Genomic DNA, 21,071 nt, shown 5'->3' with positions numbered 1-21,071 from the left:
CCTACACAAATGCCCAAGAAGACTAAAACCATGTGGCCACAAAAAAACTTACACAAATATTTGTGGCAGCATTGTTCATGATAGCTCCAAAACACAGAAACCATGGATACACAAAAGCCATTAGCTGAAGCTAAGGATATAGCTTAGTGGTAGAGCACTTGCCTAGCATGCATGAGGACCTAGGCTCAATTTCTGCAAATTTTCAACAAAAAATATCCATTAACTTCCAGGTACCACACAGAAGGCTGAGATCTGAGGACTGAGATTTGAGGCCAGTCCTAATCTCCAATTAACTGTCAAAAAAGGTGGAACTCCGCCAGGAGTTTGGCCTAGTGGTAGAGTGCTTACCTAGCATGCTCGAAGACCCAGGCTTGACTCCTTGGTACCACCTACATAGAAAAAGCTGGAAATGGAGCTGTGTCTCAAGCAGTACAACTCTGGCCTTGAGAAAGCCCCAGGACAGTGTGCAGGCCCTGAGCTCAAACCCCAGGACTGGCCAAAAAAGAAAAGAAAAGAAAAAGTTGTAAGTGGAGATGTGGCTTTTGTAGTAGTGCACTCACTTTAAGCAAGTGGTTCTGTGGCTCAAGAAGTAGAGTGGTGGTAGCCTTGAGCTGAAGAGCTCAAGGACAACACCAGAGTTCAAGTCCCACAACCAACAAAATAAAAAGCTCAGGGACAGTGACCAGGCCCTGAGTTCAAGCCCCAAGACCAACATATACATGCACCAAATGTGGGGTAGTGGAGATAAAGAGCCACCTACTAATGGATGGAGGTTTCTTCGTGGGCAATGGAAGTATTCTGGAACAAGCCCGGTGAGGTGGCTCATACCTGTAATCCTAGCTACTCAGGAGCCTGACATCTGAGGATTGTGGCTCAAAGCCTGCCCCGGCACTAAAGACTGTGAGACTCTTACCTCGAATCCTCTGGAAAATGGGAAGTGGGACTGTCCTCAAGGGTAGGGCAGTAACCTTGAGCTGAAGAGCTCAGGGACAGTGCCCAGGCCCAGACTCAAGCTCCATGACTGCCTCCCCCCAAAAAAGAAAATATTCTGGAATGAAGGAGTGATATTGATTGTACAACTTCGTGAATATACTAAAAACAAAACACAGACACACTGAATTTTCCACATTAAAAAGATAGATCTTATGATATGTGAATGATGTCTTATTTTTTTCTTTCTAGTATTTTTTGCTAGTCATGGGCTTGAACTCAGGGCCTGAGCACTGTCCTTGGGCTTTTCTCAAGGGTAGCACTCTGCCACTTGAGCCACAGTACCCCTCACAGCTTTTTCTTTCTCTTTGGGCTCTGTGTGTGTGTGTGTGTGTGTGTGTGTGTGTGTGTGTGTGTGTGTGTGTGTGTGTTTGATTAATTAATTTATTTATTTTGCCAGTCCTGGCTTGAACTCAGGACCTGAGCACTGTCCTTAGGCTTTCTCAAGGCTAGAGCTCTACCACTTGAGCCACAGCACCACTTCTGGCCTTTTCTATGTATGTGGTACCAAGGAATCAAACCCAGATCTTCATGCATGCAAGGCAAGCACTCTACCACTAGGCCAAACTCCCAGCCCCTTTCGGCTTTTTCTATGTATGTGGTACTGAGGAATCAAACCCAGGTCTTTGTGCATGCTAGGCAAGCACTCTTACCACTAGGCCAAACTCCCGGCCCCTCCCTTAGCTATTTCTACTCCACTGGCACTCTACCATTTGAGCCATATCTCCAAGTCCAGTTTTCTGGTGGTTAGTTGGAGTTAAGGGTCTCAGGTACTTCCCCGCCTGGCTTGGAACTTCAATCTACAGATCTCAGCTATCTGAGTTGCTAAGATTTACAGGCACCAGTGCCCTGCATGAATTATATCTTAATAAGAAAAATTAAACATAATTGAAAGAGACTTAAAACTATGGACTTAATGATATAACAGTGAAAGGAGAATTATACCAAAGGGCTGGGAATATAGCTTAGTAGAAAAGCACTTGCCTGGAATGTGCAAGGTGAAAGGAACAATCTCCAGCCTTACAGGAATGAACCAGAAGAATCATACTAAACAAAGTCTTATTTCTTATTTTGCTTTAATTTTTTTTTACTTTTTATTGTTGAAGTAATGTATAGAGGGGTTACAGTTACATTCACCAGGTAGTAGGTGCATTACTTCTTACACCTTGATACCCCTTCTCATGTTTTTGTCCCCATTTCCTTCCCCCCACTTTTTTGGGGGGTCAGGTGTGAAATCTGAACTCAGAGCCAACTGAACTCAGGGTCTCACTGTCCCTGAGCGTTTTTGGGGTCAAGACTAGTATTCTACTACTTTTATTCGTAGCACCATGGTGGTTAATTGAAGATAAGAGTTTCATATACTTTTTTTTTGGCGGGAGCTGGCTTTGAACTGTATAGGTGACAGGCATGAGTCAATGGTGCCTCACCCTCCTGCTTTAACTTCTAAAGGATAAAGATTAAATCAATAACTAGAAATATAAAAAGAAAAACCAACCAGCCCACCCACATACTGAAGATTTGCTTCTGTTTTTGTAAGTTCTAACAGCTCTGGTCTCCCAGAACAGAGGCAATCTAGGCTCTTCTTCAGCCACGGGGCACACAAGCAGACGCACCGCCCAGGAGCCAAGGAGAGAAGGAAAAAGCTCTAACTTGGCAGATATGCCAACACCAGGAACTTGATCTTGTAAAAAATAACATGGGTAGCCTCAGGTTTCTCCAGGCACTGGGGTGTCTACCTTGGGAGCTGCCGCCGTCCCCTGTCTCCAGGGCCCTGCCAGTCCTTCCTCTCCTTTAGGAGTTCTGTTTCACCCATCGGGCCCCAAGATCAGCAGGAGGAACAGTCTGCTAACCATTCTATTTATCATCTGGTTTGGCTGGCTCCATCGCTCCAGGGATGGGTGCCAAAGGCCAAAGGAAGGAGCCTGAGTAAGCTCTGGGGATCTGTTTGGGGCCTTGGAAAGTATATTTATTGGGAGTCATGTAAATGTCCAAATATAGGCAAATGGTTCAACAGAACCATATGATGGGGCTATGATGGCATCTACCAAAATGATACTTAGAAGGAATTGTTAATGACACAGGAAAATGAGGAGGAGGAGGAGGAGGAGGAGGAGGAGGAGGAGGAGGAGGAGGAAGGGAAGGGAAGGAAAGAAAAAAGGAAAAACCAAGAAACAGAAATACATGTGAATATGAACAGAATGAACTTAGCAGAAAGCAAAGCACCTGTCAGGTTTATACTCAAAATATTTGACCATGGTTAACATCCTCAGCTAATAAGAAAAAGAATTACTGATTATTTTCTTTTCCCTATAAAATATACTGCTATAGTGGGGCACTGTGGCTCATGCCTGAAATCCTAGCTCTCAGGAAGCTAAGATCTGAGGACCGAAGTTCAAAGCCAGCCAGGGCACTGAAGTCCATGAGACTCTTACCTCCGATCAATCACTAGAAAATCGGAAGTGGTGCTATGATTCCAGGGGTAGAGCTCTAGCCTTGAGAAAGCCCAAGAACAATGCTCAGGCCCTGAGTCCAAGTCTTAGGATTGGCAAAAAAAAAAAAAAAAAAAGGAAAAGAAAAGAAAAGAAAAGAACTGAACTTCTCTAGACATTTTAAGGAAGAATCCAGCTGAAGTTTTCAGTTGAATGTGTGTAGGCTAAATCATTCATGTTCTTTAGATCATATCAGAGACCCTAAGGATCATGGGTAGACTTGATAGACTTAATAGAACCAAGATGAATATGTAAGCCTGTTATCTCAGATCCCCATAGAGCAAGAAGAAGAAGAAGAAAAGGAAGAAGAAGAGTAACAGCAAGAAAAAAAGAAAGAAAGAAAACAGAATGAGTTCTAACTAAAGGGAAAATACAACAGACACCTAATCCTAACAATTCAGAATGTAAATTTTGGATTGCTTTCCTTCATTTTTCACAGAAACTGGGAAAGAAAAAATGATCACCACCAAATTTCCTTTCACTTTAACATTTGGACACAAAATTGTATTTTCAAAGATCTCATGTCTGGGAATGTGGCTTAGTGATAGAGTCTTGCCTAGCTTGCAGGGGTTCAATTGCTCAGTACCACATAAATAGAAAAAGCCAGAAGTGGTGCTTTGGTCCAAGTTAGCCTTGAGTAAAAGAAGTCCAGGGACACTGCCCAGGCCTGAGTTCAAGCCCCAAAACTGGCAAAAAATACAAGAAGTTTCATGGTTGGGAGTTTGGCCTAGTGGTCAAGTGCTTGCCTAGCATGCATGAAGACCCGGGTTTGATTCCTCAGTACCACATACATAGGGGGGAAAAAAAGTCTCAGAAATGTATACATGACTGCATAACATTTGTAGATTTACACAGGTTTGATGAGAATGGTATTTATAAATTCTTCAATACTCTTCAGTCTTGGATTTATTCTACCAACCTACATTCATTCAAACAGGTGTTATAATCACTGCCAGAACTCTCAGAGTCAGCCCTGGTCCTCAGGAAGCTTGAACAAAGCTGGGTGTGGTGGCCCATGCCTGTAATCCTTGGGCCTAGGGAGGCTAAGGCAGGAAGGCCATAAATTAGAGGCTATTCTGAGCTGCATAACAAAATCCTCTCCCAAGTAACTCAAAACAACATACACACACATAAAAGACTTGTGGTAGGGGCTGGGAGTTTGGCCTAGTGGTAGAGTGCTTGCCTAGCATGCACGAAGACCCAGGTTCGATTCCCAGGTACCACACACATAGAAAAAAGAGCCAGAAGTGGTGCTGAGGCTCAAGTGGTAGAGCTCTAGCCCAAGGACAGTGCTCAGGCCCTGAGTTCAAGCCCAGGACTGGCAAAAAAAATAAAGACTTGTGGTAAAGAACAGACACAGACAATGCTGAAATGATCTTTCGTGTATTGGATGTGTGAAGGGTTAGTGAGGCCTGACACACCAGGCAGGGGAGATGATGCATTCCACGGCATCAGGAAAGTGTGATAAAGCCTGGCACCAATGGTCCAGTTCTACGCCACAAAGGGCAAGGGTCAGGGAGAAGAGTATTAGTAGCCAGAGAGGCAGGGAGGTGCTGTATCGCCAAGGACCTTCTAAGCCACTTGGAGGAGTGTAAATTGGGTCATGAAAGCTATGTTGAGCAACCGAAGGCTTTTATACGGGGAGTGTCAAGATCATGACTTCACAGGGTGGCGGTGGGGGGAGGGAAATGGGGACCAAGACCTGAGAAAGGGTATCAATGTATGTGAAGTAATGCACCTTCCATCTGGTGAATATAATGTAACCCTTCTATTAATTACAATAAAAACATATGAAAAAAGATCATGATTTCCTTTTATAATAGGACACTGGTAACTGTGAGGAGAATGGATTGCAATTGCGGGGATGGGGGGAGAGAAACAAGGAGATCAGAATGTGCTTCTAGCTGTTAAATGATATGGATGCAATGGTTAGGGAGGGAAGAAGAGGAAGGGTGGAGTCAAGAGAGGCCAGGGAGGTAGACTCAACAGGATTCTCTCTCAGGAAAGTGTGGCAACACAAGCAGAGAGATCAGAGCCAATTAACCCCAGGGTCATGACCTGGGCATCTGATTAGGTGGTGCTTCTAGTTACAAAGCATAGAACGTAGGAGGAAAACGAGGTTTACGGGTAGGTTGAGGTGACAATGATTAATTTATTTTTAGACTGGCTGAATTTGAGACACTCGAGGTGTCCAGAAGACAAATGAATGATCTAGAACTTAAAAGAGAGATCTGGGCCAGAGATAGACCAGGAGCAGAGGGGTGATGGCATTCGGAAGCAGAGGAAGGACAGAGGCCTGGGGAATGGTAATGTTGGCATTCTAGAGGGACCCCGGGAAGAACAGCTAAAGGGAGAAGAGGAACACAAGGTGATGCAGTGTCCTGATGCCAAAGGGATAAGGGGGGTCAAAGAAGGAGAAACGCACAAATTCAATAAATAGGAGAGATGCTAAACAGTGCGTGCTGGATCAAGCAACAGAGGGCACCTTGTTGGTACACTGGTCAAGTAGACACTGGCAGCATGATAATGGCTGGGCTATAGATGCTCTCTCTAGAGCTAGATTCACCTACGAAGAGGTAAGGCCTGAAGACAGTCCAAAAACATGCAGAAGCAGAGAGAAGAGGGGATGTCTAAAGATCCAATGTTCGTACAGCCAGGAGAGAATGCAACGGGAAAGTGGGCCGGGCCCCAGGGTGGGGCAGTTGTAAGGAGGCTGGCTCCCTGCCATCAGAGGGAAGACCACAGCTTGCCAGGCTGGATGCTGATGTATTTTCAAGTAGCCAGAGTGGAATGTGGTGGCATCCTCACCTGTTGGCTTCAAGTTTCTCAGTGACACATGAGATTAGATCGTCTGTTAAGGGTGGAAAGGGAGAGGTGGGACAGAGTTTTCAGAGAAAGGTTCATTTTTGAACTAGTCCTCAGAAGAGTGAGAAGGACGTGGAGAGGTTTGCTGGGCAGCCCTGCGGGTGGGCTCAACAGAGGTGATAGGGTTTGAAGCATGGCGAGACGTGGCTGTGTTCTTTTCTCTAGATGTGACCAGCCACTTGTGTGAAGAATAGAATAGTTAGACTCATTCATACTGAGACGATAAAATGTTGGGAAGGATTAAGCATGAGAAGTGAGGATCATGAGCTGGACGCTGGCGCCTCATGCCTACCTGTAACCCTCGCTACTCTGAGGATGGAGGCCCAAAGCCAATCTGGGAGTGGGGATCAGTGAAACTTTCACCTTCCATTAGGGGAAAACATCAGTAAGACTTTTATCTCCAATCGAACGAACACACACACACACACACACACACACACACACAGAACTGGAAGTGGAGCTATGGTTCAAGTGGTAGAATACCAGCAAAAAGCTAAGGACAGCTCCCAGTCCCTGAGTTCAAGCCCCAGTAGCAGTGTACACGTGGAATGAAAGAAAGAGGCCATGAGGTGGGAATTATCTTTGAGAAAACGACAGCACTCTGGGGCTGAGGACTCTGACCTGAGATTCTGTGCAGGTCAGGAAGAAAATAGGTGGGACATGTCCAAAGTTGACAATGTTCTAGTTGCTCTCAAAGTCAGACTCCATTAGCTATGGCTATGACATCTGTCAATGAAATGCCTACTATTTGCAATGCACTATGTTAGACCTTCTTTGCTTTTTTTTTTGCCAGTCCTACAGCTCGAACTCAGAGCTTTCTCAAGGCTAGCACTCTACCACTGGAGCCACAGCACCACTTCTGGATTTTTTCTCTGATCCTCATAGATTCCTTATCACAGAGGTATTCTCATCCCTGCTGAAGTAAAGTTTGTTATGCATTCCCTATGACCCAGAAATTCCATTCCTAGCTACATACCAAACAGAAATGAAATCATAAGTACACACACACACACACACACACACACACACACTAAAAAAAAAGAGAGAGACAGGGCCAGGATTTTGGCCTACTGGTAGAGTGCTTGCCTAGCATGCACGAAGGCCCGGGTTCCATTCCTTGGTACCACATACATAGAAAAAAGCCGGAAGTGGTGCTGAGGTTCAAGTGTTGGACCTCTAGCCTTGAGAAAGTCCAAGGACAGTGCTCAGGCCCTGAGCTCAAGCCCAGGACTAGCAAAAAAAAAAAAAAAAAAAAAGGGACAAAAATGTTCTCTGTAGCACTGTCTGTAATGGCTCCGTGTTGGAAATAACCCAAATTTCCACTGACAGGAACGTGGATAGGTAAGTTGTGAAGAATTCATACAATGGAATACTGCATCACAAGGAAGACATAAATTCTATGAAGGACAACATAGCGCTGTTTCACAAACACAAATTTAAGTTCAAAAATCAGAAATAGGGTCCAAAAAAAAAAAAAGGATATGAAGCCAGCTGCCAGTGGCTCATGCTTGTAATGGCTGGAGGCTGTCATCTGAGGATTGCCACACTCAAAGACTTTACCGCAGTGTCAGTCTTAAGTAAAAAAGCTAAGGGACAGCGTCATCCAGGCACTGAGTTCAAGACCCAGTACCAATACACCCCCCCCACACACACACATACACAACAGAGGCAGAGGAGATCAAGCTATAGATACAGGTAACCCTTGGGGAAGACAGACGGGAGTGCTACAGAATTATATGAGTTCCTGTTTATTTTATGATCACTCACAAAACTCTACCCCTGTGTTTTGTGCACTTGTTATTTTTTTGTTTTTGTTTTTGTTTTTTGTTATGGCCTTGAACTCTGGGCCTGAGAGCTGTTGTTAAGCTCTTCAGCTCAAGGCTAGCATACTACCATTTTGAGCCACAGTGCCACTTCCAGTTTTCTGGTGGTTAATTGGAGATACGAGTCTTATAGACTTTTGTGTCCAGCCTGGCTTTGAACCATGATCCTCAGATCTCAGCCTCCTGAGTAGCTAGGATTACAGGCGTGAGCCACCAGTGCCTGGCTATCCATAAGCACCTTATAAGTCATTAACATAGATTTTTGGGGGGAGGGAATCTACTTTGGAGAAGTACAAATGCAATATAGACATGTCAATAAATAATGAAAAGAAAAGAAGGTTCTAAATGCGAAATGTGTGTGACACTAACAGAGGTTACCTAGCCAGGCTAGAAATTAACCCCACATCTCCCTGGCTTGTTTTGCAAATCCAGTGCTGGGTCACCCACCACATCAGCGGTCAACAGGGTTCCAGGAAAGGACCTGTGTACACGGGTGGCCTTGGGGACAGAAGATCGATGTACAGGAGGTGATCTACTGGATTTTCAAGCAGCTGTGACAGCTGGCTGTTGTCTGCTCTCTGTCTACAGGCCAGATTTCATGTCTAGAAGGGTTTTCCTGCTTTTTCTACTGACCTAGCTGGCACTGCACATTTTTCTTGTGATCTGGGCCTTTACCTCTGACTCTGGTCTCTCCCTGCCTTAATCCAACCTGCACTTGGCTGCCTGTGTTTTTCTTCCCATGGCATACTCTGCACATGTTCACACATCAGACCCCAGCCTCTCTTTCTCCTCCCCATGCCTGTGCCACTGACAGCCTCTGGGGGTCCACCACCCTTCCAGGGCAGAGAAGACCTCCTGCTATCAAGACTCACTTCCGCTCAGTGCCCTCTATCCCTTCTTGTCTTCTTTCTTGATATCATCAGATTTTCTTTTTTGTTGAATTAGCTCCATCATCATTCACGCAAAAGTCCACTCTGACTCATTGGCTCTGCATTAGAACAGAATACTGAGACAGAGAAGAAAGATTTATTTGCTCCAGTCTCTGATGAGTCTACTCTTCACTGCTATTTCTCACTTAGGCTGCATATTTCCACTCACCTTGGCTGGATTTCAAGAAGGGATATAGTAGAGAGGTTCCTGTTCCTTGAAGCTCCTTTCACTTGATTTCGAGAAAGCTATTCAGTTTCCTTTCACGTGTCTCTTTAAGCTCTTTCTTTTTTTTTTTCTGCTGTTACTGGGGCTTGAATTCAAGGCCAAGGCTGGTTTCAAACTGGGATCCTGAGCAGCTGGGATTATAGGCTTGTCCTGTCTCTTCACTGAGTCTATTTTCTCCTTCAGTGCCATAAGGCAAAGATTGATTTCTACTCATCTCCCATTCCTAGGTGATCTCTCCCAGCTTTATGGCTTTCAGTATCATCCACACATGAATGATTCCCAAATTTAATCCCCAGCTCTGCCTCACTCTGAGTTCCAGACTTACATCTCCTTGTCAACCCAGCATGTCCCCTTCAGAGTCTGATGAACACAATGAATTTAACAAGTTCAAAGCCAAGCTACTCTTCCTCTGTTGTTTGCCATCCTAGTAAATGACATCAATGCAGGCCAGCATGGTGCCACATGATCCATGATCCCAGGACTTGGGAGACTGAAGAAGCATAACCTAGAGTGTGAGGCCAGCCTGCACTACACAGTGAAACTTTGTCTCGAAACAAAACAAACAAAAATGTACCTAACAGCTCAGGCAAGAAATAGACCACTTCTGAACTACTTTTTTAGTTGTTATCCACCGTGGGGCTTGAATTTAGGGCCTTAGGCCACTGTCCCTGAGCATTTTTGCTCAAGTGCTCTACCACTTTGAGCTATAGCTCTACTTCATTTCAGAGCTACTTTTAAAGTCTTTCCTAGGCCTGGTCTCATTAGAACATGCTTGAGGGACCAGGAGCATGGCCTAGTGGTAAAGTGCTCCACTAGCACACACAAAGCTCTGGGTCCCATGCTTTGGTACCACATACACAGAAAAAGCCAAAAGTGGTGCTGCAGCTTAAGCGGTAGAGCGCTAGCCTTGAGAAAGCCCAAGGACAGTGCTCAGGCCCTGAGTTCAAGCCCCAGAACAAGCAAAAAGAAAATCCTTGAATTCTCTAAGTGACCGTAATACCGGGAACTACAGTCTTCCTCCAGTTATCTTGCCCTTCTACACTCTACTCATCTGAAAGATGATAGAATGAGCCTTTAACACCATATCTCATGCAAATACTCTGAATTCAAACCCAGCAACACACACACACACACACACACACACACACACACACACACACACAACTCAGACCATCTCTTCCTTGCTTCAAACCCTCCAATGATTTCTCACCAACTCTGAACTGAGCGTGTAGCCCAATGACAGAGCATTTACCTAGCATGCACAAAACTCTGGGTCAATCTTCAGCACTGCAAGAAGGGAAAAAAAAGAATTCAAATTCCTCTGCTGCCCTAAAAGGCTGTGCACTGCATGAGGCTTAAGTCCTCTGGGCCTCCCCTCCTCCAGCCCTCTAGCCCACTCTGCTCCAGTGACACTGCAGGCTGTTCCTCTGACACATGAAACACGTCTCATCTCAGAGCCTTTGTATGGCTGCCCCTTTCTGCTAGAAAGCACCTTTTCCAACTTTCCAATGACTGGCTCTATCCCAGGCTCTGTTCAAATGTCCCCTTTCTGATGAAGCCACTATTGGAAATGATCTCTCTCACACACAGTCTTCCTTAAACAGTAAGTGTGGATCTGTATAGATGTACATACATATCACATACGTCCTCTGTCTACATGCTATGTGTGATTTACGTATCACATGTATTGTCTGGTTTTCCCAGTAGACGAGAGATCATCTCTAAGAGGACAGAGGTCTTGTCTACCGAGTCACTGCTCCATCGTGGCATTGAGAAGGTATGCAGTTCAGCAGGAGCTCACCAAAGAGTGGGGGAATTAATGATTTGGTGGAGCCTTCCTCTTTCCTTATAAAAACGGCATGAAAAAGATGAAGGAGCTGGACTTTGAAGACTGGGATTCAATGTCCCCACAACCAAAAAAGAATAAAAGGAAGGGGATAAACAAGAGGAAGAAGAAAAGGAGGCGGGAATGAAGAGGTGGCGGGAGGAGGAAGACGTTCAAAAAATCAGAATAAGTAGGATGGAAGGAAGAAGAGAGACAATTTCTTCATGATCTCTCACTACTGGATTCTGGTACCTTGTGTAGATTATTTTACTGAAACTTCACACCTATCCTATAACCAGGCGTTGCAATTTTCATTTTATAAATGTGGAAACTGAGGCTCAGAAAGGTTCTGTTCCTACAGCCAGCCACCAGCTGAGCAGGATGGAAGTCCAGGCCTCACTGGCCTCTGACTCTGATCATTGGCCTCACCACACTGCACCAGAGCTTCACGGGAAGTTCTGTCCTGAGGATAGTGTACCTCTCACTCCTCCTCCTGGGCTCCAAAGACAGGCTTGTTCAGCCTAGTGGAGCCTGTGGCCCCTGAGTGAAGGAAAGCAGAACGGAGCGTGTGGAGCAGGAGACCTTTCTATTCCTAGCTGTTTGTAAACAGTGTCCTGACGACCTGGCTTGGTCTTTCTGTAGTGGACCCCATGGACAGCTAAAGCCACATTCCCACACTGGGGTGGAAGGTGACAGAGGGGGAGTCCTCCATCCCGAAGCCCATGCTCCCCCAATCTCCCTTCCCTCTGTTATTTTCCCAGCCCATTGACTCAGTCTGGGCCCTGGAAGCAGGGGGTAGAGGAGGGATAAATAAATTAGGCAGAGACTCCAAGATACCAGGCAACAGGAGCCAGCCAATAAGTAAATAAGGTAAGCCTACAGAGAGAGTCACCAAATCCCCCTCCTCATGCAGAGACCTGAGGGTCATGGTCTAAAGTCAACCCAGGCAGACGGATCTAAGAAACTCTTGTCTCCAATTTATTTCCAAAAGGCTAGAAGTGGAGGTGCGGTTCAAGCTGTAGAGCATCGTCTTTAAGGGGACTGGGAGGAAGCCAAGGGGTTGAGTCCTTCAGTTCAACTGCCAGTATGGGCCCCCAAAATTGTAAGAGTCTCGGTGTCTTTAGTGCCTGGGCTGGCATTGAACCACGATCCTCAGACCTCAGCCTCCTGAGTAGCTAGAATTACAGGCTTGAGCCACTGTGCCCGGCGTGAGCCTTGCCTTCTCAAAATCAGCTTCTTTATTTCCTCACCTTCTCCTCCTCCTTTTCTGCCTTTCCTTCACTTTTACTGACAGTACTCTCTTTTTACCTCTTGAGAGATTTAAAAAACAAAACACAGTTTCTAATGTCTGAAGAATTTAGAATGAGGAATTGCTTTTCTTTTCTTTCTTTTTTTTTTCCCCCAGTCCTGGGCTTGAGCTCAGGGCCTGAGCACTGTCCTTGGACTTTCTCAAGGCTGAAGCTCTACCACTTAAGCCTCAGCACCACTTCTGGCTTTTTTCTATGTATGTGGTACTGAGGAATCGAACCCGGGTCTTCATGCATGCTAGGCGAGCACTCTACCACTAGGCCACACTCCCGGCCTAGAGAAGGAATTTCTTACGGCCCCAATGTGTGAACACGTTCACGCCCTTCCTCCTCCAGTTCAGTCCTGACACTAACCCACCAAGGCTGATTTGATCATTCCCATTTGACAGATCATGGAGCCTCAAGAAGCCATATTAATGAGACTGCAACTGTAATGCCCTGGGCTGGAGAAGGTGCCCAAGAAGCTTAATTTTCTTCCTTTCTTACCGAAGGCTCTCATCAAGTTCACTGGATGTGCAAGGGACAGAAGTGGAATTCCAACCTGGACCTATCTGATCCCAGACACCCACAGGCTGTCTCCCCTGTGAGAAGAAGCCTGCTAATAAGCATGAAGGGCCTCACCTGGAAGGTTTTCATGATATTTCATGATATGGTTCAAGATATTCCTATCTATCCAACTTGTTGAGAACAGAAATGTTCATGGTTTTCCCCATTTCCTCCACTGTGTTTTGTTTCTGGTGTGTGTGTGTGTGTGTGTGTGAAAGAGAGAGAGACAAAGAGAGATAGAGAGAGAGAGAGATAGATAGAGATAGAGAGAGAGAGAGAGAGAGAGAGAGAGAGAGAGAGAGAGAGAGAGAGAGAGAGAGAGAGAGAGAGAGAGAATGCATATGGCTGTAGTGTAGGTCCCTCCTGGTGTACTTCACTCAATACCTGGCCCTTTCTGGGCCAGCTGTGGACATGGCCATAGACTCTTAGAAGAGGATATTGCTGGGAGGGGCAGGAGGCCAGATCAAGGCTTTGTCCTCAGCTCCCTACCCTGGCATGAATAATGTGAGCCCCTCCCAAAGCCTGAGACCTCTGGCTGTCTGTGTCCAGTACCAAACCCCCTTAGTCATTGCTCTCCCACCCTCCCATCCCGTAATCATCTTCATCCACCTCTCACTGTGGATGGAGCCATTTCATTTTTGCAGATCTTCCTAGATTCTGTTCATCAGTTTGAACCCTTTCAAGTTTTCCATGCAGTCAAGCTCTCAAACCTCCTGCCTGGGCAAAGGACAAACACCCAGAGGCTGCCCTACAGGTACGAGCAGGCAGTGATGTTTTACTTGCCCCAAATTCTTTAAATTATGTACTATACACACAGAGAACAAAGTATCTATTTAGCTATCCATTTATATAGGAACATATGAACAATGTTTGAGCTAAGTGCGTTGGTCACATCTGGAGTTCTAGTCAGGAGGCAGAAATTAGGAGGTTTGAGGTTCTAGGCCAGCCTGGGCAAAAAGTATGTGAAACCTAATCTCACCAGAAAACACTAGACATGGTTGTGTGCGCCCATCATCTTAACTATAGCAGGAAGCATAAATAGGAGGAATACTGTCCAGGTCACCTGGAGGGGCGTGTGGGAATTGAGATCCTATCCCCCAAATAGCCACAGCAAAAAGAAGGCTGACTGGAGTAGAGCACCTGCTTAGTAAGTGTGAAAAGCCTTGAGCTCAAATCTCAGTGTACTGAAGGTGGAGGGGTAGAACAGTGCTTGAGGCAAATACCTGTGGATCCATACCCGAGTTCAAGAAAACAATTGGCTGCCTCTCTCATCTCTGGATGGCGGCAGCTTTCCAACTCCAGGGAGAAAGTTTAAACTTGCTTAGCCCTTTCTGGGTGCCTGCTCTTTGCTCCCTGGGGCACAAGGCCTTCATCACCTCCTCTGCCCTCTCCACCCTGGCCTCCGGGGCTATTTCGGGTATGTACCAGTCAGGGTTAATCTCTTTAAGCAGTAAGTCGTGCAGCCTGGAGCACTCCCCATCAGCTCAGCCCTCTGCAAAGGGCATTCTGAGGGTTGGCACAGGGGCCTCTGGCTCTCCCAGCCTTGCAGAGTCCAGGGGCCCGGGTCAGGCCCCTGACCAAGCCTGGTGGGGCAGGGGGCTGCAGAGGTGGAGACTCAGACCTGGCCCTGGGGTTCTGGGTTGCTTCTCAAGTTGACCTCTAGGGAGGACCTACAAGCGCTTCATTAACTGCCCCCTCTCCCCAGCTCATCTGCCCCTGCCCCTGGCTTTGTGCAGGTGCTAATCCTCAGTCCCTGTGGCCTGGGGAGAAGGATGGGGGAGGCAAGGGGGAGGGTTTTCTTTCCCACTTGGGAAGAGAGAAAAACATATGAGTTGACCTGTTGGGATCTGGTTCCTGAAACCTGAGCCAAGGATAGATGTTTCATGCCACCGCTGCCCTGCCCAGGGTCCCTATCCTCCGCTTGGCTGGTAAGAACTCCCAGAGGACCAGGTGAAAGCCCTTCGCCCTGACTCCCACTAACTGATGGCTCACTCCTTCCCTGGCTGGGCCCGGGTGAGCAGCTGCCCTTCAGAGTAGTAGAAATTGGTAAGGGAGACAGGCAGGAGAGTGGATACTTATAAAGAGGGGCTGTGGATGTAGCTCAGTGGCAGAACATGCTCCACATGCTTCAGGCCCTGGGTTCAATCCCCAGCAACCCCTACTCCCCCAGCCCCCCAAACAAAGAGTGACATGCTAAATGATAGGACCGGGTAGAACTGCCGTTCTCAGATGAGAGATCCAAGCTACCTGGGGGTAGGGGTGAGACTCAAGGGCAAATAGGGGGTGACCTGGATGAAAGAAGCCAGGGAATATTCATGAGAGAGGCATACAGAGCCCAGAAGATTCCTGGAGGGACTCACTGCGCAGGGGAGCAGGCTCTGTTCCAGTCCACTGTCTAGACCCACTCAGCATGATAACTTGGGGTTCTCCCTCCTCAGGGAAAGCCAGGGCTGTGACCCACATGTACTGTCTACCACCCCGGGTTTCATTAAAAGAAAAAGTTTAAGCTGGCCGGCCACCCATGGCTCACACCTGTACTCCGAAGTACTCAGGGGCTGAGATCTGAGGCTCTCATTTGAAGAACTGAGGAAAGTCTGTGAGACTCTTAATCTCCAATGACTCACTAAAATGTCAGAAGTGGAGCCATGGCTTAAGGGGTAGAGAGCTAGCCTTGAGCAAAAGAGCTCAGGGACAATGCCCAGGCACTCACTGTTCAAGACTCAGGACTGGCACCCAAGAAAGAAATTATAGAGATGATAGTAGAAATCGCAGTGCTGGGAACACCCATCGATGCCACATGCAGAAGCAACAGTCACTAACTCAAGGCTAGACTTGTTCATTCATAGTCTTCTGAAAACGGGTGTGTGTGAGAGAGAGAGAGAGAGAGAGAGAGAGAGAGAGAGAGAGAGAGAGAGAGAGAGAGAGAGAGAGAGAGAGAAAGTGAGAAAGTGTATTGTGGTCGCAGGGCTTGAACCCAGGGTCTGAGTGCTGTTCTTGGGCTTTGTTGCTCAAGGCTAGCACTCTACCACTTTAGCCACAGCTCTACTTTCAGCTTTTTTCTTTTTTGGTGATCAATTGGAGGTGAATCTTATGGACTTTCCTGCTAGCTTCAAACTGTAACCCTCAGATCTCAGCCTCCTGTGTAGCTACGATTACAGGCATGAGGATCAAGGTTCTAAACCTGCCGGAGCAGGAGAGTCTGGAAGTGGAGCTGTGACTCCAGTGGTAGAGTTCTAGCCTTGAGCAAATAAGCTCAGGGATGGCAGGCTGAATTCAAGCCCAGAACTGTCACAAGTTTTGAGTCCTCATTTTGTTCAAACACTGAAGGTCTTTCTAGAAGTCTGGAGAGGTCAGGCTTCCAGACTGTGTTAGAGTGCATGCTGGGGTGACCACATTCGGGGGTGCAGTCACTGGCCCCTGGCTCCTCTCCCAATGGCTCCATGTGTACTTGTTTATGACCCCTGTTTGCTCATAAAGTCTCCAGAGTGTGGCCCTCTGTTGCCATCCTCCCCTGGCCTGCGGTTCCAGCTGTGAGGGCTGCACTTACTCATGTGACTGTGGAGGGGGTGTCTCTACCCTAAGCACCTGGGCTTTGCTTGTTTTGGCCTCTAACCAAATAGGTAGACATAGTCTGCACAGGCCGAGGGAGACTCCGAGTGGGCAAAAGGGCAGGGCAGGAATATGTCACCAATTTCTGGGTTCCTTGACCCAAGTGAACTCTTTTTTTTTTTTTCTTTGCTTGATCTCAGGGTCTGGGCTCTGTCACTGAGCTGTTTTGCTCAAGGCTGGCACTTGGTTTTCTGTTTTCTGGTAGTCAATTGGAGACAGGAGTCTCATAGACTTTCCTGCCTGGGAAGGGTTTGAACTGTGATCTTCAGATCTCAGCCTCCTGAGTAGTTAGGATTATAGGCAAGAGCTGCCCACCCGGCCTCAAGTGAATTCTCTTTGTACTATCATCCTTCAGGCTCAGGTCCCTTGTGGATGACTCAGTTACAGGGATAGTAAGGGACACTGGCCCTGTACCAGGTTTTCGTGATACTTGGAAGCAAGTTTGGGACCTTATATATTGTCATCAGCATACATTAGCTGTGCAAAAAAAGCTTTACTGGTACATTTCCACATAGGTTCAGTGTATCCTGATCAACCCCTCCATCGCTCTTCCCCCTCCTCTCCCTTTCCTAAAACAATCTCAATGGGTTTCATTGTTCTATTTCCACCATATTCATGCTCACTGACTCTTTTTGCTATATTCCCCTCTCCCCCACCCCCTTACTTCTGCTGGTGCCCTGCACCGGAGCCTTTTACCTTCCTGTCATTCCAAGTTTTATTTATTTTTTGAATGTATTAATTGCACCAAAGGTTTTCACCATGGTATTTCAGATGTGCATATGTTGTATTTTGCTCAGAATAACCCTTTTTCTTGTGTTCTCTTCCCCTACCTCCATACTTCTATCCTGTTAATGAAGCTAAAGAGGCTACATTTTAGGGTTTATCCCTATTCCCTCTGTTTTACAAAAATGACTTCGGCCCACAGTCCATTGTTCATGTTGAGCTCTAGGCAGCCATTATGCCAAAGTCTGTCCTTGATCCATGTGAAGAAGGGTGAGGGAATCAGAATGGCCCTTCTCCAGGAGACAAAAAGTGGTCCTTAAAAACAACTACACGCACACACACACATACACACATCCCACCCTCTACTCTCTGACTTGGTTTCTACCTGCAGAAACAAGAGTGCCCCAGGCAGGAAGGGGTGAGTATTGAGAGCCCAAAGCATTCACTTTGAGTAGAAAAGCTGGAGATGAGAGTTTCAGGAGCACAAGACTCACTTGCCTTTATGCAGTCTAAACATTTTGCTTTGTAATGAAGAGTATTCTATTTAGGACTGGGGTGCAGCTTAGGGGTAGATCACTTGCCTGGCATGTAATGAATTTGAGTCTCAGTAGCACACACACAAACTTTTTCCATTTGCCTCCAGAAGCCACTGGATGGATACAAGGTGGTTATAGGCCAGAGCTTGGGGATTGGAGTAAGAAAAAAGACCAGAGTTTAACTCAAAAGTGAGTGTTTGAGCTCCAATAAGAGAAGGGGAAGCATAGAAGTGCTAAAGCCTTGGAATTCTAGTTCTTTCTGGGAGTTTTCTCTTGATAGCTCTCAGGAGGTACCAGGCCTCATAGGAAGGCCTGTCACTTCCCTCCATAATTGTTTTAGTATTTATGCTTCCAGGGAAGCCATCTCGCTCACAAAGTAATTCCAGAGTCCTCTGGATTCTCAGATTCTGCCTCTTGGTGAGGCTTTAAATGTGGGCTGAGAGAGTGGCAGGCAGAGGAATAGTGCCAGCCTGTCTCCTCATTTGGCCTCAGCCTCTTCTCTCCTCCTGATCCCCCTATCTCTTCCCACCCCCGTTTTCAAGGCATTAAAGCTGTGTCTCCCAGCTCCATGTGACCAGCTGTCCATATGATTTCATCCCCAGGCAGGCATTACACATCAATTTCTGGTCGTAACATTTCTGGTTTCACTTCTTCCAGTGGGAAGGATTGTATCCTCAGAAGCTCTGTGCCTCAATTTTCACAGCAGTAAAACAAAGGGCAAAGGAATAAAGCAGAACTTTTTTTCTTATGGCAACTCACGAGCAATGGCTATTGTACGGGAAATATGTAGGAGAGAGCCAATACAAAGACAGAACCATTTTCCCATGGGCACACTTTCCCATGGACAAGGAGATTCCACAAAATCAGCTAGCTTAGTTTGTGCAAAGAAAACTTAGACATGAGAGTAGTTGTAAAGAAAAAGGATCTCTCCATGCCAGTCAAGGAAACAGAGAGCAAGTTTGGGCTTCATCTCTTCCAAGATGCAGGCCGATGTTTCTAGATGGACAGTTTTTCCCTCTCTAGCGTCTTCTGCTCAAGGGGGCCCATCCCACCAAAGTGGTGTTGCTGGCTTGCAAAGGACCTAGTGCCACCAAAAAGGAGGGGGGCGGGGGGATGCTCCTCTAGAGAGTGAAAGTGAAGGAGGGAAGAAAAGAAGGGAGGGAGGAAGGATGGAAGGAAGGAAGGATGGAACCAAGGAAGGAAGGAAAGGAGGGAGCAAGAAAGGAAAGAAGGGAGGGAGGGAGAAAGGAAGGAAAGAAGAATGGAAGGGAGAGAGGAAGCAAAGAATGGAGGAAGGAAGGGAGAGAGGGAGGGAAGGAGGGAGACAGAAAGGAAGGAAAGAAGGAAGGAAAAGAGGAAGGAAGGGAGAGGAAGGAAAGAAGGGGGGGAAGGAAGGAAGGCAGGCAGGAAGGAAGAAAGGAGGGAAGAGGAAGGAAAGAAGGAAGGGAGGGATAGAAGGACCTAACTCCCCCCCTCCCCGCCCGGGAATAAAATGCAAGCTATCAGGTTAAGACAAATCCCAGCATACAAACCCTGGCCCATCTCCCTTTGTTTTTGGAAGCCCATCCTCCGCCCCTCCCCCCCCATCTCTTTCTCTCTAAGTTCTTGCAATGCTCAATGTGCTTAAGCGTCACTGTAAAATGAATCTTTCTCCCATAGAAGGGTTGAACCTTCCCTTCATGAGTGGCTGACTGGTAGGAGACAGCTAAAATTGGCTGGGAATGTGGTTTAGTGGTACAGTGTTTGCCTAGCATACATGAAGCCCTGGCTCAATTCTTCAATGCTACATAAACAGTACAAGCCAGGGAGGTGCTATGGCTCAAGTGGCAGAGGACTGGCTAGGAGCAAAAGAAGCTCAGAGATAGTGCCCAGGCCCTGCATTTAAGCCCCAAGACTGGCAAAACCCAAGAGTTTGCTAGAATCATTTTTATTCCCCTCTTCCCAAATGAAGATGGCATGGAAGTGAAGGAAAAAAAACAAAAGAACAACAACAAAACAACAGATGCTAAGGGACTCCTATGAACTCAACTTGATCATGAACTCTTCTTGGCTTCCCCCCTGTGTATCTAACTTCTGCTTGTCAACCAGGAGTTAGGGGCGAGAGAATCACGTGGCTTGTTTAGTGGGTAATGATCAGTTCCAAAGTGTCTAGTCTAATCTTTTGCCAATAAGAATTGTTCTTCCAGGGAAATAAGGATTCTAGACATGGAATGAGGGTCCCCGGCCATCCCTTCCCTTCCTCCCGCCCTCCAGGGTGAGTCACTCACATCTATGGACAGCTCCCTCTGAATGAGCTTCTTGGTCTCCTTCTCGCAGAAGTTGAGCATGGCTTCGCGGTTATAGGCACCTGTGGACTGTTTGTCTGTCTGGTTCCTCTGCCTCAGCCCCACAGGGATGCTGCCATCAGGATCCACCACATCCAGTTCCTTCTCGAGCTCCTCCATCTCCTCAGGGGACAGGGTAGACAGCAGGCTGTCGATGTCAGGGTCCTCACTCACCTGCCGGCGATACTTGGCTACTTTGGACATCTTGGCAAAGTGGTTGTAGCTGTTGCCAGGGGGGCTACAGGCGTGTTGGTGGGGTGGTGAGGGAACTGGAGGCTGGTCTGGATGGGGCTTAATGAGTCTGGGTGCAAACCCTCCAGCTGGTGGAGGACTGCAGTTCCTTGGCTCTGGCTTGTCACAGGTGTTCAGTGGATCCAGCAACAGCCTCCCTGCAGCCCAAGGCTGGTGGACCGTGCCCTGATCTAACTAGCAGCCAATAAGACCCGACAGCTGCCTGGCCCTGAGTAGGGGAGCCAATCCCCAAGCTGGGGGCGGGCCTGCTTCACTGTCAGAGCTGTTTGAAACTTGAGGACATTCCAGGGAATCTTGGAGCGCTGTGTGACCAAATTTAGTACAGAGCAGTTTAGCCTTTTAAAGACAAGGGGGCCACGCAATGGGAAAAAGATACAAAAATGTAGAAAGCTGGCAGAAGCAGACCATAACCACAGAGACCCAGGAAAGCAGGGATGGGGCACTGTGGGGGTTCTAAACTGGACGGCCCAAGGCCAGGCCCTGTCTAAGCACACTCTTTACTTTCCTGTCTCGGAGAGATGTTGCTGTGGCCACTGCTTCATTCCTTGACTCCTTTTCTACTGTATTTGGTAATGTGCTTGTGGACTCTTAGGTGTTTACAGCCTGGGGGAGAAGAGGGGATGAGAC

The 21,071-nt window shown here is 47.1% G+C and overlaps 1 protein-coding gene across 2 annotated transcripts in view; it reads right to left on the bottom strand.

The window, feature by feature from the left end:
* The window catches only part of Lmod1 (leiomodin 1), a 46,575-nt gene extending 25,939 nt beyond the window's left edge, over positions 1-20,636 (bottom strand). Inside the window, exon 1 of one of the 2 annotated variants that reach the window (XM_090341432.1) lies at positions 20,136-20,636. In XM_090341432.1, coding sequence (XP_090197558.1) covers positions 20,136-20,396 — 261 coding nt within the window. In that variant the 5' untranslated portion in view covers positions 20,397-20,636. The remainder of the gene's footprint in view (positions 1-20,135) is intronic. The other variant, XM_090341433.1, reaches the window with a different exon arrangement.
* Positions 20,637-21,071: the final 435 nt, after the last annotated feature.

Source organism: Megascapheus bottae, chromosome 10 (genome assembly GCF_031878675.1).
Source record: "Megascapheus bottae isolate mThoBot1 chromosome 10, mThoBot2.hap1, whole genome shotgun sequence".
Taxonomy (NCBI): Eukaryota; Metazoa; Chordata; class Mammalia; order Rodentia; family Geomyidae; genus Megascapheus; species Megascapheus bottae.
The sequence above is the reverse complement of the archived record's forward strand: the minus strand, read 5'-3'. Positions and strand labels throughout refer to the sequence as shown.